At 37.4% G+C, this 17,161-nt stretch overlaps 1 protein-coding gene across 2 annotated transcripts in view; it reads left to right on the top strand.

Annotated features, from left to right (window-relative positions):
- Positions 1–17,161, top strand: part of SV2C (synaptic vesicle glycoprotein 2C) — a 108,895-nt gene that overhangs the window by 23,496 nt on the left and 68,238 nt on the right. For both annotated transcript variants that reach the window (XM_017808065.1, XM_017808064.1), the window contains exon 2: positions 4,948–5,651. In XM_017808065.1, the coding sequence (XP_017663554.1) occupies positions 5,072–5,651 (580 nt within the window). In that variant the 5' untranslated portion in view covers positions 4,948–5,071. The remainder of the gene's footprint in view (positions 1–4,947; positions 5,652–17,161) is intronic.

Genomic DNA, 17,161 nt, shown 5'->3' with positions numbered 1-17,161 from the left:
AAAAGAATTAGTAGAAATATTTGGGGTTGCTAGTACTTTAAGGCTCTAAGAGTCAGTTAGAGTTAGTATTTTTTGTTAACAGCTGATGTCTATGTATATTTTGCTTTCAGGCAAATACACAATTTTTTTGTGATGAAGGTTATCCTATTTCAAGTAAAAACAAGCTAAAAACAATTCCTCCTGTTTTATTCTAATTAGATAAATCAGTTGGATATTTTAAGAGGAATGGGGCAGGTAGAACAGAAACGCAGAAAGTTATCTCTGCTGGTTTAATGAGGAAGGAAAGTAATAAATTGGGAAGAGTATGATTGTGGTATACTATGAAACCCTAGTCTCTTCTGAGCTCAGGATCTTTGATGTGTACTATAATAATGAATTCCCATGCTCATCTTTTGTACATGTTTTGTGGTTGCAGTGAGGATGCAGTGACAAGTGCTGGTACAGGACAAGTGATGAGAATGCTGTCCAAATCAGGAGAGAGTTGGGGACTGCCAATGCTGGTGGCACTGCAGCCTTGCAGTAACTTACACAGCTTTGACAACTGCAGCCTGAGCTAAAAGCATTGCAGCCTGGGTGTGTGACTCTCAATGTGAGAGAAAGAAAATTTGCTTAAAATATAGAAACTTATATTTTAATTCGCTAACATTACCCAAAATTAATCTCATTCACACCAGCTTTGGTGACAGCTCTTATGTATTTAAAAAAAAAGTGAATACCTCTATAAAAAAATACACTTTATTGAGGAATCTACTCTTTATTGAGTCATACTGAAGCAAGTACTAACCTGCAAAAATCAAAGAATGCCGCTTCTGGAACAGCTTTGTGCATGAAGAGATGGGGAGGAGGTTTGCAGGTATACCAGTAAGTTCAAGAGTGGGTTGTAACTCTGTCTATATAATTCAGGTCTGCGGTCACTTGTAGGATTGCATCCTTTATGTTCTTTGAACCGTACCACGTAAACGTTGTTGGAGAAATTTAGTAATATTTGAAAACCATTTTTTCTATATCATAGTATGTATGGTATGTTTCTATTGTTTTATTTTTCTTCATCTCTTTACCTCTTTTTTTTTTTTTTTTTTTATTACTGAGAGCATTTGCAAGACAATAGCATTTTCTGTTTGTGAGTTAACACAGCTCAGGTGCCTATATTTAACCTGGGTTATAAAATCATTTGACACATGAAGGCAGTATAATTTGAAGTCCTTATGATCTAATCAAGGATTATACCTTCACATGATGACTAATTTGGAGCAACTGATAAATTCAGAAACCAAAAAAATCTGTATCCATGATAGTTGATAATAAAAAATGACAATAGAAAACCAGAAATTAAACCAGAATAAAAATGCCAAGAAAAACCTGCATTTGAAACTTTGTATCAATGTGTAAAATGTGCATCAACTTTGATTAGAAAAGAATTTTACTATATTTTTTTCTTTGCAAAGCAATTACAGATTCAAAAGAAAAGCAGGAAAGATGCTATACTAAGTCCCCAACAGCATGTGAAGGGCTGTATATGCATATAGTTAATATCACTGGTAGTGCTTAGGGAGTCCTCTTACAGTAGTGATGTAAGCCTTGGTGGGAATGAGTTTTCTGACACATCATAGATGTATATCTTCGTGGGATCTCACTGATTTAGTTTGTAATGTCCAACCCTTATTTCAGATATATCACAATATATACGAAATGCTACATATACTGAAATTTGTGCATGTAATAGAATTGGAAAGAATAAGTATTAGAGCAAAAGAACAATTTGGTTTTAGGATTTTTTTTGGTGTACGCATATATGAGTGTTTGGAAAAACATGTTTTGTGGGTATTTCTTGAAGTAGTATTTCCATTTCAGGTGGAATCACTACTTTCCTGGGATTTTTTTTTTTTTTTTGATTAAAAGAATTGAATAGGAATGTGGTGTTTAGTTTAGTGAAAGCCAGCAAACATGTATAAGGAGACAGTTGGTACAAACGAGTATATGTCTAGGCTATCATCTGTGCTTTTGCTGCTTTATGCTACTCAGGTAGTCATTAATCCTCACTCTTTCAGACTTTCCAGTTACTTACTTGTAGTCAATCAGTTCAACATAATTAAAAGGGTGGGGAGCTATCATGCATGGGTGGTAAATTATTCCTCTTTGTAGTTATCACCTTAAGGCAGGGATTTCAGTTCGTTGAGAGAGTAAAGCTGTTTAAAAGAACAGTGTTCAGATTAGGTATTCTGCTTGGAAACTTAGGCATGATAAAGAGAAATTTCTGATTTCTGCCCTGACATAAATTTTCCATGGTCTATGTGCAGGTTTTTTGCTGGCAGAGCTATGCTTTTAATGAGTTTGAACAGGTGTAGTTGCTTGTTGACATACCTGGTCTATCATAAGCTATGATGTAAGTTCAGTTACTTTAGCAAATTTGTGTTTTTAGGCTGCACTGCTGAACTCATGAGGTAGGTGTTCTACAGAAGAGCGAAGTGTGGTTATACCAGCACTGGCATTTAGACTTCTTGTTCATTTGGTATTACTAAATTCCTACTGTCTTCCATATATATATATATATATGCATATATATATATATGTACGTGTATATATATATATATGTACGTGTATATATATATATATATATATATATATATACACACCCTGCAGTAATAGGAAATTTGACAAATAAAAATCCTTAAAGGAAGACTGAACTCACTGGGAAAACAAAACAAACAACTCCCCCCACCCAAACATCAGTCTAAGAATTAGAGGAATTCAGAGGTCAGGTTAAATAGGTTGTGTGGACACTGTAAAATACTCTAAAACTATCAAAATCTGGGAACACACTGTAATCATTAACCCTCAGAAAAGTGCCTGTTAGAAGTTCTTTAAGTTCTTGAAAGTGTTTGCAGAAGGCTTCAGCAAACCTAGTGATTGTTCTGATGCAATGCATGTTCATTAACAGGTAGTAGGTACTGCAGATGCACATAGGTAAGGATAAGATACCTAATTCAATACAAAAATTGCACCTTGAAAACTGAAAAGCTGTAATTAGAGAAACTGCCTTAGCATAAAAGTTTCACCAGGATGACCTACTTAGAAGGATCATCATGTACCTAAAATCAGGCTACAGTTTGCAGTCATAAATATTACATCATGTCTTTCTTTAAGGCCGCATTTCTCTTCCAGTAAATGCTTCAGTTCACATTAATAGTTGAATATTGCCATCACATCTGATTTCTCTGAGAAATATTCAAAGTGTATGAAATTATTAATCTAGAGGAAGAGACTAAAAATAAAGACATTTTCCACCATAGGTGAATTTCTATTTTTAAAAATCTGGGAAATACCTTTCAGCTTCTAATGTTATGTCGGTGTGATTTTAAGTTTCGTTTTCTTCTATCAGAAGTACATCATGCCATTAGTTTTTCTAATGCAGTCTATAACTCTTCCTATTCCTCAAAACGGTATCAGTCTTAAAACTGATATCTGGAATATACTTCTGGAGACAGTGTCTATGACACAATGAATAAAGGACAGCTTCTTAAAGCATTACCCTTGTCTTCTCCCATGGAGCTCAGATTGCAGCTCACACTACTTTAGAAAGGGAAATGGGATTTGCTTCAGAAATTTCCAGCCACTTTTACTACTGCATTGTGTCTCAGCCTCCTTAGTTGTATTAATGCAGTTTTTCTGAGGTAATGCTGGAAAATAGATCATTAAAATGATCGTGGTTAAAAATAACCTTTTCCCCAAGATGGAAGGAGACAGTGTTTTCTTAGGAGCACTGCTACAGAAATTTTAGCCTGCTTTCTCTGAGAGAGGAGGCTTCTGCAATCTATTGCAGTGCCCAGATTCACACACATACACAAACACACACACAGAGCCTTAACTTTAGACATGAGTAATGGTGCAGTTTTGTAATTGATTTTAGCTCTTCTAACTACTGTTACCAACAAAGGATCCTGCATTTCTTCCTTCCCTTTGGCTGCATGCTGCTGCCATTTCTTTCTGCTGCCCTAATGATAGTGCCCTAATGATAGTGCAAATGTGTGATGAGCAAATTGCCTTACAGATATGCCTGAAAACTGCACAGAGAAGAAGGGAATGGTTAGTCTTCAGTCTAATAAGCAAACTGCTCTTGACTCATTTTGTCTGCATTTGTGACCTTGGGGCTGCACAAGATAGGAAGGTGCAGCAGGGGAGCAGGGAGGAGAACTGGGGCAAAATGTCTTGGTGCTTTCGTGCAGATAGATTAGCAGGAACTCATGCTGGACTTACCCACTCTGGAATGAATTAGCTGGTGACATACAGTTGTTCCAGTCTGCCTCTACTGTCACTATGGACAGGGAAGAAAGGAATACGTCTGTCCACAATTTAGGTACTGGAAATCTTTAAAGTAGGAAGTGCCACCACTTTCGTCCATACAGCTCCCTGCACTGAATTTTTTAGGGTGGGACTTCGTATTGCTAAGACTCTGTGTGAATGCAATGGTCAAATCCAGTCAACTTTGAGACACTGGTGCAGATGTGAGGAATATTAGCTTCCTATAGGATTTGTATTAAGCAGCAGGCTGGACAGAGGACAGATATTTTATGGTCAGTCATTGAGAGAAAAGTTAGTATTTGTAGCCCTTTCTTACAAAACGGGGAGTTCACGTGGGGAAGGACACTGAAGATAGAGTCAATATGATGTGTGGTGCATGGAATTGATTGATTTCTTTCAGAATAAAACCTGGTATCCAAGACTAGAGAGTAATAAATTGAATTCTGAAAACCATAGAGAGATTAAATTTATCTTCAGCATATTTTCCTTGTAACCTGGGGTATTTGTATCTCTGAAGGAAACACAGGTTTGTATATTGAAAAGCCCTGTACTTTGGTGTCCAGTGTTTAAATGAAGATTTGTATGGTACTGTATCACTGTGAAGAAACACCTAAAAAGGAGTAAACTTTTTTCTCTTATATTTTGCAGGTTGAATATTACAGCTTTACATGTACTTGGGCTTTTTCTGCTGATGTCCAACACAAAATAGATATTCCAAAAAGTATTCAGCAGGTACCTCTGTGACATAACAACAGTCTTTCTTTGATACAAGATGGAGGACACATACAAAGATAGGACTTCACTAGTGAAAGGAGCCAAAGATATTGCCAAAGAGGTGAAGAGACAAGCAGTTAAAAAAGTAAATAAAGCTGTTGACAAAGCCCAGGATGGTTACACACAGAGGTCCTACAATCGATTCCAGGATGAGGAAGATGACGATGATTACTATGTCCAAGGAGGAAATTATGGTGTAGAAGCTAATGATGATGAAGGATCAAGTGAAGCAACTGAAGGACATGATGAAGATGACGAAATTTATGAAGGGGAGTATCAGGGAATCCCCAGCATGGGGCAGGGAAAGGATGACATGGTGGCCTTAGGTCAACCTATGCATGATGAATATAAGGATCGCCATGAACTGGAAACAGAGAGAAAAGCTGATGAAGAAGAGTTAGCACAGCAGTATGAATTAATAATACAAGAATGTGGCCATGGTCGTTTCCAGTGGGCCCTCTTCTTTGTGTTGGGAATGGCCCTGATGGCTGATGGGGTGGAAGTTTTCGTAGTTGGATTTGTGTTGCCAAGTGCTGAAACAGATATGTGTATACCGAATTCTGGATCAGGATGGCTTGGTAAGTAAAGTCTTTTTGCTATTACAAGAGTTGGTTACAGTAAGCCTAAATATGTATTTGTCAACACCAATGCTTATATAAAAACATGTTTGTATTGAATATAAATAAGAAATCCACAAAGTGCAGTAACATTAACTAACATTAATTATGGATTCAGTAAAGATTATAATTTCATTTTTAGATGGTTGTTTTCTTATTCAGTCAGTAAATAAATCACCAAAGAGGGAGTCTGCACAGTAAAACTTAAGAGGAGAAGGACACAATTTGTTCTCATTTACAAGACTGGGCATCCAGATGAACTAATTTAAAAAAAAGAAACAAAAAAACCCCAAAACACAAAACCAGCCCAAGGTGGAGTACTAGAGTTCTGCTGGATTTATACAAGTGTGATAAAGAGCAGATAATACAACTGTCCAGCAACATTGTCATACTGTATGGGAACTTTCCCCTTGTGAGGTGGAATGCAATCTGGAAAACACAAGAATTCCAGAGAAAATGATGTATAGTACAGCCTTTCCCTCTTTTTGTCTTTAGTCCTTTTATACCAATGACTGTCCTCTAGGCATCCAAAAAGAAAAATGTTTACTTTGGGACAAATGACCAAAGGTGAGCCTGGGCTGTGCCTTTTGTGTTCATTTTGTTGATGGGGATGGGCTGTGTCTCATCCTCTTGCCTATTCCCTCCTGTGGTGTGGCAAACAGGCAGGCTGAGCCAGCCTTGTGTGACTTGCTGGGAGCAGCAGTGCTGCAAGCAGATGCGTGCTTGCCCTTCCTGGTCATGACTGGGCACAACAGGTTAAAGAAAGCTCTCATGGGGCAGGGCAGTGGAGAAAAGGTGTAGAAATGGTTCCACAAGGAAGAGGGGAGGGACATGCTTTTTATAATATGATTTTTTTATTCATTCCTTGGCAGTTGAGGACAACTCTACTCATCAATTTTTATAATTTTTGCAATTTTTATATTGCTTGAACAAAAATTATTGATCTCAATTCCATTTTTTGATTACTGATAAAGTTGTTTGTTTTACCATTTTCTCAAGACCCTCTGAACAAATGGTATGGTCAAAGTTTTCTTTATTCTCCAAGATGATAACAATATAAGGGTAGCCACCAAATCGGTCTCCAATTAATTTGTATTACATTGTATTTTTAAAATATAATGTTTTATTTAAACAGCTGCAGTAAGTATTACAGAGGTGTCTGGAATTAGGAGTGGGGAGTATTGTCCCCACAGTAGCAGAAGCAATGGGAATTCACATCCACCTGGTGAGGTCTGACCCATGTCAAGAAGACTATTGAGAATTTCCCTGTCACTAGACCTGTCATGATGCTGACTTGAGATATATTGGAATGACTCTGTCGATGTTTAACTAAAATTCAGTACAGAAGCTGTTAAATATCTCATAGTTATAAATATGCGTGTGTGTATGTATGTGTATACAAGATGACTGTTGAGAAAATTAACAGCTATGGAAAGCTTAGGTGTGCAAGCAATGTATTTTCATGCCTAAAGTATAGAAATTGTAGTGTATCTTATTTTTGTAATAATATAACGCTAGCCTCTGTGTTGTGGTATTAACAAACAAATGTATGGCCAGTCTTCGCAAGCGAAGATTTGGGAAAGGTCATTAACCCTTTGAGCCTGCACAGTGGATTTTTTAGGTGAGACACAGCGTGCGCTGAACTGAGCCCACCCTTTAATCCTAAAGTTCATCTGCTGGGGCCGAGCGAGCTCGGACGGTGGCAGCGAGGTCCTCAGGACGTAGGTTTCTTTAGAGTGACCTTCTCTTAGATGGATTGCCTCACAGGGCTGACGAGCTCCATCTGCCCGGGAGAGTTCCCTGACCAGGAATCGAACCCGGGCTGCGGCAGTGAGAGTGCTGCATCCTAACCACTAGACCACCAGGGGGCCCCCTAACAAACAAATAATTCTATGCTAAAAGATTAACATACAAAAGCAGGAAAGAACAGAGATAAGCAATTTCTCTCCCAGTGTGTGTTGAAGGCATTGTAACACATGGTCATTTTATCAATAATTTCACCAAAAAAATATATTACTTTTCCATTGGTAATAGAAATATATCATTAACTGCAATTCGTCAGTACACTGACATACATGTTGCTTATAAACAAAGTAGATACACTGCTTGCAGACGGCATAATCTTAATTCCATTGATACAAAATATTCATTGTATCAGTGAATGCTTAGTGAAAGCATTCTTATATTGTCATAACTAGGCCCTCACAGCCATGCATTTAAATTATTTTGCTGTTGTGATTTCACATCATAATTACATCCTAACTGGGGTCTTCCAGATATACAGGAAGACCAGGCATAATTTTTTTTTCATGATTATAATTCCGTGATCCAGAGGGCTTAATGTTGTTAGAATACTAAAGTCATAGGACCAGTGCTAGGATTTATTAGGTAGAATTGTCACAAATACAAAATATCTATTTTCAGGCAATTTTCTAATCTGTTAAAATATACTAAGACAGTGTTAATTTGTCTTTGAAACAGCATCATTGACTCCATTGTAAAAAATGGTTTCTCATATATCATGCCATGATAGTTTACTAGGGAACATGAGCTGACTAAAACCATGGGACAAAATTCACTGAGCCTCTCGGTTGCATTTTTTTATTTTTTTTTAATTTACTTGCACGGCAACGATTTCCTAGATTTCTTTCCTATTAACCCTTGCATGAGCTTGAGGCCTCTGTTGATTATCACTAGCAGCATTTCAGAGCCTATAAAGTCACATGATGACTATGCTGATCAGAGTCATGAACTAGCTTCTGATTGGCTTTTAAGTTAAATAATAAAATAATAGGGTTTCCATCTCCAAGAAGTTGCTTCACTAAAAATAGGGAAGCTGACTTGCTAAAATTCTCCAATATTATAGTGACATGTCACTAAGCATGAGGGAAAGGTGCAGTTCAACCTGGCTGTACTTGCCAACTCCTGCATGTGGGTGGATTCACACTGACCTCTTGGGTTCTGACATGACTCTACCTTCATGAGATAGGGTGTAGGCTCAGGTCTAAAGATGGCATTTCAACTCTTTTCCTGCTTACATCTTCTCTTTGCTTTTACATGCAGCTCAGAAGTGGACTGGTATTAGGTTAATTCTCTGGCCTCTGATTATACTTTTCTACATAACTTTTTCTCTATGTTTTTGCATTCAAATTGTTCTTAAGTTTTATTGTGGAGGGTTTTTTTTCTTTTCTGTAAAATTCAAATTATGGTCTTTACTTTCCTCAGCATCTCTGTATCTGAAATACTGAAATATTGTTTTCTCTAAGCTAGGCAAAGCTAGACCTTCCCAGCATATCTGTTCTGGATACCATACCACTTCCGACCACCTTCTCACTGGTTCTCCCGTGGGACCTGTAAGTGTTCACTCTCATGTGTAAGATCCTTGGCAGCTGCACTGCTGTCACCATTGCTAGCAGTATATACAGGCTGACTCCTTCTTGACTGACCCATGATGACACTTTTCATAGCACCAGTTGGCACATTTTTCAGACAGATATCTCCATCCCTTTTTCATACCTTGTCAGAATCCTAGAATCGTATAACAGTTGGAGTTGGAAGGAACCTCTTAAAGGTCATCTAGTCCAACCTCCCTGCAATAAACAGGGATGTCTTCAACTACATCAGGTTGCTCAGATGCCCATCCACCTCAGGACTGAGAAATATCAGGATCCCAGGCTTAAGTTATAATCTTTAAATTTTTTTTTTTTTTTGCATTCATACCAACAAAATCTGACAACTGATTAGCCACTCATATTTGCTGATTGCCATCCTTTCCAGAGGCCAATTGTTCCTCAATGATTTCTGATAGTCTCTCTGGTCTGTTTTGAATCCTTATATGATCCTCTGTATGAAGTTTAGCCTAAATGATCTCTTGAGGGTGAATAGTCTTTTATTTTGTTCTGTTTTGCTTACCATTGTGTGAAGCAATGTGTTTGCCAAGACTTTGATACAGTTTCACAGACAGGACAGTAACAAACCCAGAAATAATCTTTATATGTTAAAAATATTCTTAGCTGATGATTCAGTCATACAGACAGTTTCTTCCATCTAAAAAAACTCAACTATTGTGGTAAATCACTGGACTGATAATGCAGGTATTGTGAATAGGAATAGCAAGGAACAGCTTGCTTTGGAAGTCAAATTATTTTCTGAAAATCCACATTTAGTGTCTAATAATGCCTTGGTGTAAGGTTTTTTCCTGATATTATCTGGATTTAATAGTTGAATTTTGTGTAATATTTGTAGAAAGAAGAGTATCAGAGGCATATCTAGGTCTTTTGGGCCAAAGTAGTTTTCAGTCTAGGACAACAGCCTCCAGTTCTGCAATTCTGCATTGGGCAGCTGATGCAACACGCTTATAAGCTCTGCTAAGGATACCAGATGGTCACTGAATTTTTCCCCTCCGTGGTTTAAAAAAGTACTGACTTGCCAGATCCTTTCTACGTAACTTGATTCTAGTTTTGCACTGATCGTTTTCAACAACTTTATACTCAACCAATACCTTCCTAAGAACTTGTCAATGACAAATGCAAGTCCTTCACCTGGGACGGAATAACCCAAATCACTGGTACAGGCTAGACACTGAACTGCTGGGCAGCAAGCAGCTCTGCAGAAGAAGATCTAGGATTTTTGGTAGGAAGCAAGTTAACATATAACAGCAGTGCCTTGAAGCTGCATTGGCAAGGATGGCCACTAGGAAGAGAGGAGCGATTATTTTCCATTCTGAACACAGGGAGCCGAGATGTTGGATTTTCTGTCCTGTTGTGGAGGCACCTGAAAATAAGAGATTAACAAATTTGGGGAAATTCAGTAGGGGCCCAGTAAGGTGATTAGAGGATTGGAATATATGGTGTATAAGAAGAAGCAAAAGGACCTGGTGTTGTTTAGCTTGGAGGAAGGATGTCTAGGAGGGGAATCTGTCTGTACTATTTGGTGAAGTAATTGAGGGAAGCTACAATGAAGGTGTGCAAGAGGTCGGAATTTATACCAGGGATCATCTGGTATAACGAAGGAAGTTCACATTGTGTTGGTCAGCCACTGGGAGATATTGCATAGAGAAGATGTGGGATATTCTGGAAATTTTCTAAAGAATGCCTGAAGCAATGTAATCTTGTTCTGAAGGTAACCTTGCTTTTAGAAGAGGTCAGACTAGAGCTCTCCAAACGTCCCTCCCAGCCCAAGCTTTTCTGACTTCATAAACCAAAAAATAGCTGTCGGCAAATATGTAACACTTCCACCATCCTATAACTAAAATGGATGCTGCCAATGTTACACCTGAGTAAACTTCTAAAGGAAAGGAATATTCTGAATTAATGGGTACACAGGCTTGCTGTTTCAAACACAGATTGGAGTCCAAATTCATTTAGGCAAAATCATATAGCTGTTCTCTTCAATATCTTCAAAAATGACTTGGATGCAGGACTGGGAGGAAGACTAAGCAAGTTTGCAGACAATACAAAACTGGGAGGGGCTGTTGATTCCCTCAGCGGCAGGGAGGCCCTGCAGAGAGGGGATCCGGAGGCCTGGACTGGACAATCATCAACCATATGAAGTTCAAAAAGGGAAAGGGATGGATTCTGCCCCTGGGCCAGAGCAAGCTTGGATATATGTAAAACTGGGGAATGAAAGGCTGGAAAGCGGTGCTGCACAAAGGGACTTGGGGGTCCTGGCTAATGGCAATATTATGAATCAGCAGTGACCAAAACTGCCACAATATTCAGGGTGAGGCAGGCCCAGTGCAGAGCAGAGTGGGACAATCCCCTCTCTTCAGTGGCTCGTGATGCTTTGCCAGATGCCCCTCAGGACACAGTTGGCCCTCCTGGCTGCCACAGCACTACTGATTCATATTTAACTTCCATATCCCTTTCCAAGGGGCTGTTCTCCAGCCTCTCATACCTTTTATTTGCACAGAAAATTTAAGTTAAATAGTTACGTACTTGTAGTTATCTTCAAATCTCTGTCTTAGAGATTAATTGTGTCTAAAATAGTTAAAAATCTTTGGGCTGCTATTTTGCTTATTATGAGTTATTTTATATCTCTGCCTATCCCCTCACAGATCAGCAATTTTACCATTTATGTCACACAAATTTGTAGTCTTACAAAAATGGCAAAAAGAAGAAAATGCCTCCCAAAGGAAAAGCCTGAGGGCTATGTTGATTTCACGCATTTAATTTGGCTGTCGCTTTCACTTTTTCCTCTCTGTATCAACTGCCTAGGGATCTCTGACTGACAATACATCACTTCTTAAATCAATATGTCAAATGGAGTTTTTTAACCAAACTGAACATTTAAAATATGATGTTGCACTCTTTTCCAGGTCTCTGTTTGGTTAGTTCTGCAGCACAGTTTAGTTTTAATCTGCAAGGTTTTGCATTTCTTGTGCACTTGTAGCTCTGAATTTTGTATCTTGCATAAAATACTGAGCCATGAAACAAGACAATGCATAAGTTCCTTGTCAAGAAGAAGAAATATTTTCACAAAGCAAGTGTTAATGAACTACATTAAGACATATAGCAAACATAATTTAATGGCTCTTCATCACAGCTGAATAAATTTCTTCCTATTTCTTGCCCACAGCGCCAAGGGTGTCGGGTGGGTGGGGAGAAGAGAGGAGTAGTGGGCGTGGGAGGCGGGGCGGGAGACGGGCGGAGGTGTGATCTGGCGCATGGCACCGCTCTCCATGCGGTAATACAGAGTTACTGATAGAATAAATACATGAATACAGCATGTGTAATTTTTTTAAATTCTTCATGCAAAACTTGTTTAGTAGCAGCTATAATGATGGTTAACAGTTTGTCCAGGATACTGTTATTTACTGACATTCATAATAGAGTCTTTTTTTTCATTTATTCCTATCCATTTTTCAGTGCTTTGTCAGCCCTACAGAGAATGGGAGGGCTTGATATGAGGGAAAATATAAGTGCAAGTTTTTGTAGTTTGACATGCTACAGAAGAACCTGACAGCAGCCTGGGAGGAGTTACTCACAGATTTGTTATGTGAGCAGAACTATGGGTGACTTAGGGGAGTTCTGACCATTTTTTTTTTCATTAAAGAATCTCAGATATTACCCCCAGACCAACTCTACTTACTAGTTACTCCACTTATTTACTGCTAGATGTGCACTTCCCTACTGCTAACTGGAAAATGTTGTTCATTGGCTCTGATAAACCTATGGCACATTTACCCAGCATCTATCAGTCTTTGTTCCAGCTAATGGAAACAAAACCTAGTGGTTTTGATGACACATTACTTATATTAAGTTATTCTAGCATTTCTTAACAAGTAAGCTTTTCTCGTGATAAATATGTAATGGACAAAGTGTTTTTGAAGACTCACAGAAACCTGTTTGACAGACAGACTGATGTTTTGACTTCTTGAGAGGATTGTAGAAAGTTGGGAGAGTACTGTAATGTAGAAAAATCAAACAAGTTGTGTAAAGTGACAGTGGCTGTACATCCATAGTATTAAAAAAGATCTGAATTCTCAACGATAAGTGAAGGTGGTCCATTTGCAAATTTCTTTGTGTCATGTTATCTGGACTGAAACTGTTTGCTTTATACTGGTTAGCAGTGGAGAGTCTCATATGAATTCGAGGGAGTATGGGCGAATATAACCTATGTGATGTGTAATTCTGTTGTGTATTGGTGTGTATTGGTGTGTATTGCTTTTGTCTGGCATTTGTCAGGCCTGCTCATTTTCACAGAGCACAAATATTTTCCTAATTCACTGGAGTTCAGGGCAATTTTCAAGGTTGGTTCTGAAGCTGCCACTAGCAAGTCTTGTTAAATGGATATCATAAACCGATAGATGTAGTCATCTAAACAAGTTTCCATCTAGACATTATAACAGCACCTCTTGGTACTATTGTAAATACATAATGAAAAAGCCTGCTTAGCTTCACCAGCACCTGCAGGTGTATTGGCACCACACAGAAGATTATTCTGATCTGTTATTCTTAATTCTGACATTGGATTGTTCTGTCTGTTTCACTGACTCTAAATGGGAAAGCAGAAACATGGGATCAGTAGCAATGGAAGTTTCCTTTTTCACCTGCATGCAGCTGTGTAATAGGTGAGGTAGACTAGGTATCTTGTCAGGTGTGTTGGGAGATATGTGACTTTCATCAAACATGTGTGACTATCAATTTTTGTAACCAGTTTCTAAATAAGTTAGGCCTAGTTCAGTGTCTCTTTCTGAAAGCAAGAGTTTTGGTTTGGGTTTGATTTTGTTTCTTTTATTTTTGTATGGTTTTGTTCTGATTTGGGTTTTTTTTAGTATAATTTCTCTTCCCCTACCCTTTCACTTCACTGGAACAGTGGTAGTAACAGCCATTGTATGGATGAAACAAAATAAAAAGAACCTATTTCCTCCCATTTACAAGGAAAGAACTTTAAACAGTATTGGAATATAGTTATACAAAAGAGAGTTAATGGCTGATTAAACACTGAAGAAATAGTCAACCGTTAGCTTTAATATTGAATACAAACCTTCACTAGAAGCATGGTTTTATTAATTAGATCTTAATATCAAGTGCTTTGATTTGCTGAGTTGGAGGCATCTCTTATAAATTTAAATCTGTATATGTTGGGATTTTTGTTTCAATTCAACATTAATTAAAAGTTAGTGATATTCATGGGCTGGGCCTTGTTTAGAGTCAGAAGCAGGACTAATTGAATAAGAAATTAACATTCAGGCAATAAAACATGGCCAAAATGAACAGTTTTGATGTGTAATGAGATGATTAATGTAGATGACTCCATGGGCATTTTAAAGCTTTAGTGAAATATATTTTTAGACTTTGAAATTTAATTAATCCTAGCTCATTGCCCAGTGCTTTGCACTGTTCAATCATATGCAGCATTTATAATCATTCTGATTCTCAGGATTGCCATTGAAGTGCATTTCAAATTGCAGAGTTGCAGCAATTTCTGCCATGACAGGGTCAATTCAGAGATGGACAAAGTGTTCATTGAATTTAGCATCTAAATCTGAGAGCAGAAGAATCCAGAGGAACCTCTGCAGTTGCAATGGGATAAAATAGGAATTAGGAGGGTTAGGACAGCTTAACTAGGTATGTCTTATCCAAAGGTTGCCTGTTAGGATTTTCTTGCTGATGACAGAGGGAATTGTTGGATCAAAGGAAAAGAGTGTGAAAATAGTGTCTTCAGCGGTAACACTTAGGGAATCTGTCAACAGCTACATGTCATCACCTGGGATTACCTGAGTATATGTTAATATCTGTGCTCTATATATTGTGTATTGGTAACTACCACCTTGTAAACTATTGTTTGTATGGGAAGAAAAATACCAAAAATTGTCTAGTTTTTACAGTTCCATGCTATTAAATTTGAATGCTGATTGATGATTTCTGTTGTGATTATCATGGAAACAGTGCTTTAGTTTTTTCCTCTGTAATGCATTGTGGATTTATCTAACCAAGCAATAGCTGTATGAAATAGCAGAGTGCTGCTATCTGCTGAAATAATTACTATTAGTATTCCATCTGTAAATCATTCCAATGAAGAAATGGAATAAATCTGATAATTTTTTTTTATTCTGTTTTGGAATAAATAAAAATGATGCTAGCATCTGGTAGTAGATGACACTTTTTTAAAAGACTAGTTATTGACATGATAACATTTTTAAAGCAGAAGTGATGATGACAATGTACTGCTGCCTTATCAGAAAATACAGCTGTGAAGAAAATTCCTCATCCTAGCAAGTAATCTATTACCTGTCACAATCTCTGCAGCTACTGAGCTTCTTCTATTAATTTATTAATTTATCTGATTAGGATATAAGGATAAGCAGAAGCAGTTATTCCTTTTGTTATTACAGTGTTTCAGTTAAAATAGTATCTAAAAAATGTATGTTACCAATGAATGATATACTGAAATCAGCACATCTGCTTGTGTAAATTTTAGATATATTGTAAGGTGAATGCCACTGGAAATGTAAGGAGAGTTAACAGCATATGGAAACTGAGAGCTAGAAAATATTATGTTTTTCAAAATTAACAGATAATGTAAAGGTCTAGAGTTGTTCTGCACTAAATATATAAAGCAGAATTAGTCTCATTAGCGCAAAGAGAGGAAACATGGTGGTAAAATGCCAATTTTTTTCCTGCTGCAGTTAAATTGAGCCTTACACCACAAACACCTCAGGTTGTAAATCTCACAACTGAGGTACAGGAAGCAAATTGAAATTAGGCATATGAGGCACATAAATTTAATACAAGCATACCAGAGGAAACAAAAAAAATACCACTAATACTTGAACGAAATTTCTGTGAATGATTGTTGTGTGACCCATTGTCAGTCCTGTGGACAGTATTTCTTTTTAGCACTGGAAAAGCTTTGATCAAACCTTTCCAGCCATAAGTTTTCCTCTCTGGAATTTCCCTCAGGGTGGACTCACACTGCAATAGATTCCTGATTTGGAACTATATGCAACTATATGTTTTTCTGTGAAAAAAAAGAATAAGTGTTTTTTGGGCGTTTTTCTTTATTTCATGGAGAAGACAGAACTGGTCTCAATTCTTCTTTCCTTCCAAGAAAAAAAAAATTTCTTGGTTTGTCTTTGACCTTTAGAAGAGCACAGCAAGGTGATGAGTTTGGGTAGCCATGCCATGAGACCATTTTTATTTTAGTCTCAATGTTAAATCAAAGCAAATAAATGGTAGGTATTTGTTGGTCTAAAATTTTTGTGGCCTAAAATTTTACATAGCCTAATTTTGTCTTGCATTAGGTGTTTTCTGCTTTCTAAATATGCCAGAAGACCCATTCACTTAGTTTCAGTTGCTTTCCAACTATCTCCAAGGCTCTATACTGACTTCAACATCTAGTTCCCTTTTTGAATTAGGTTCTCTGGAAAATTTGGACTTGATTCTTTTGAAAAGGAAAAAATATGGAATAAGCCCCCAGTTTTGTATTCTTTTTAATTTCCATTAAATGTGTTGTACTTTTTAAGGCTCTGTATTTGTTTTGTATTTGTGAGACTTCTCTTTAGAAGTATGGTACTTGGCTACCTCACAACAATTTTTCAAATTATACCTGTCACAATATTACAGACCTGTATTGTTTGAGTTGCTTGTGTTGCAGATAATGTTTTTCTCATTAACTTAAAGATTGTAAATAAGTTTGAATGAAGAACTCTTGAGTTACTTGCTCCTTCCTTTTCCTGTCTGTGCTGGCCAACTGAATATGATACTACTTTTGCTCAGCTTTGCTTTAAGTTCCATCTTCCTGATTTTCATGTTCCTCTATTGTAGTTCAACAGTATTGTTTGAGAACAGGATCATTTTTTTTGAACACCAGATAGAGTTAACTTGATTTTTATTTTTGTGGAGCTTCTAGGTTGGTATCCGACCTAGAATGAATGTCATCTGGTGTTTTGTAGGCATGTTTGAAATTGGTGCTTGGGTTTGATGGGGGTGTTTCTTGTTTGTTTGGGTTTTTTTTCCTGTTGATGG

Source organism: Lepidothrix coronata, unplaced genomic scaffold (assembly GCF_001604755.1).
Source record: "Lepidothrix coronata isolate B3197 unplaced genomic scaffold, Lepidothrix_coronata-1.0 Scaffold22, whole genome shotgun sequence".
Classification (NCBI taxonomy): Eukaryota; Metazoa; Chordata; class Aves; order Passeriformes; family Pipridae; genus Lepidothrix; species Lepidothrix coronata.
This window is presented reverse-complemented; position numbering and strand designations above follow the sequence as displayed.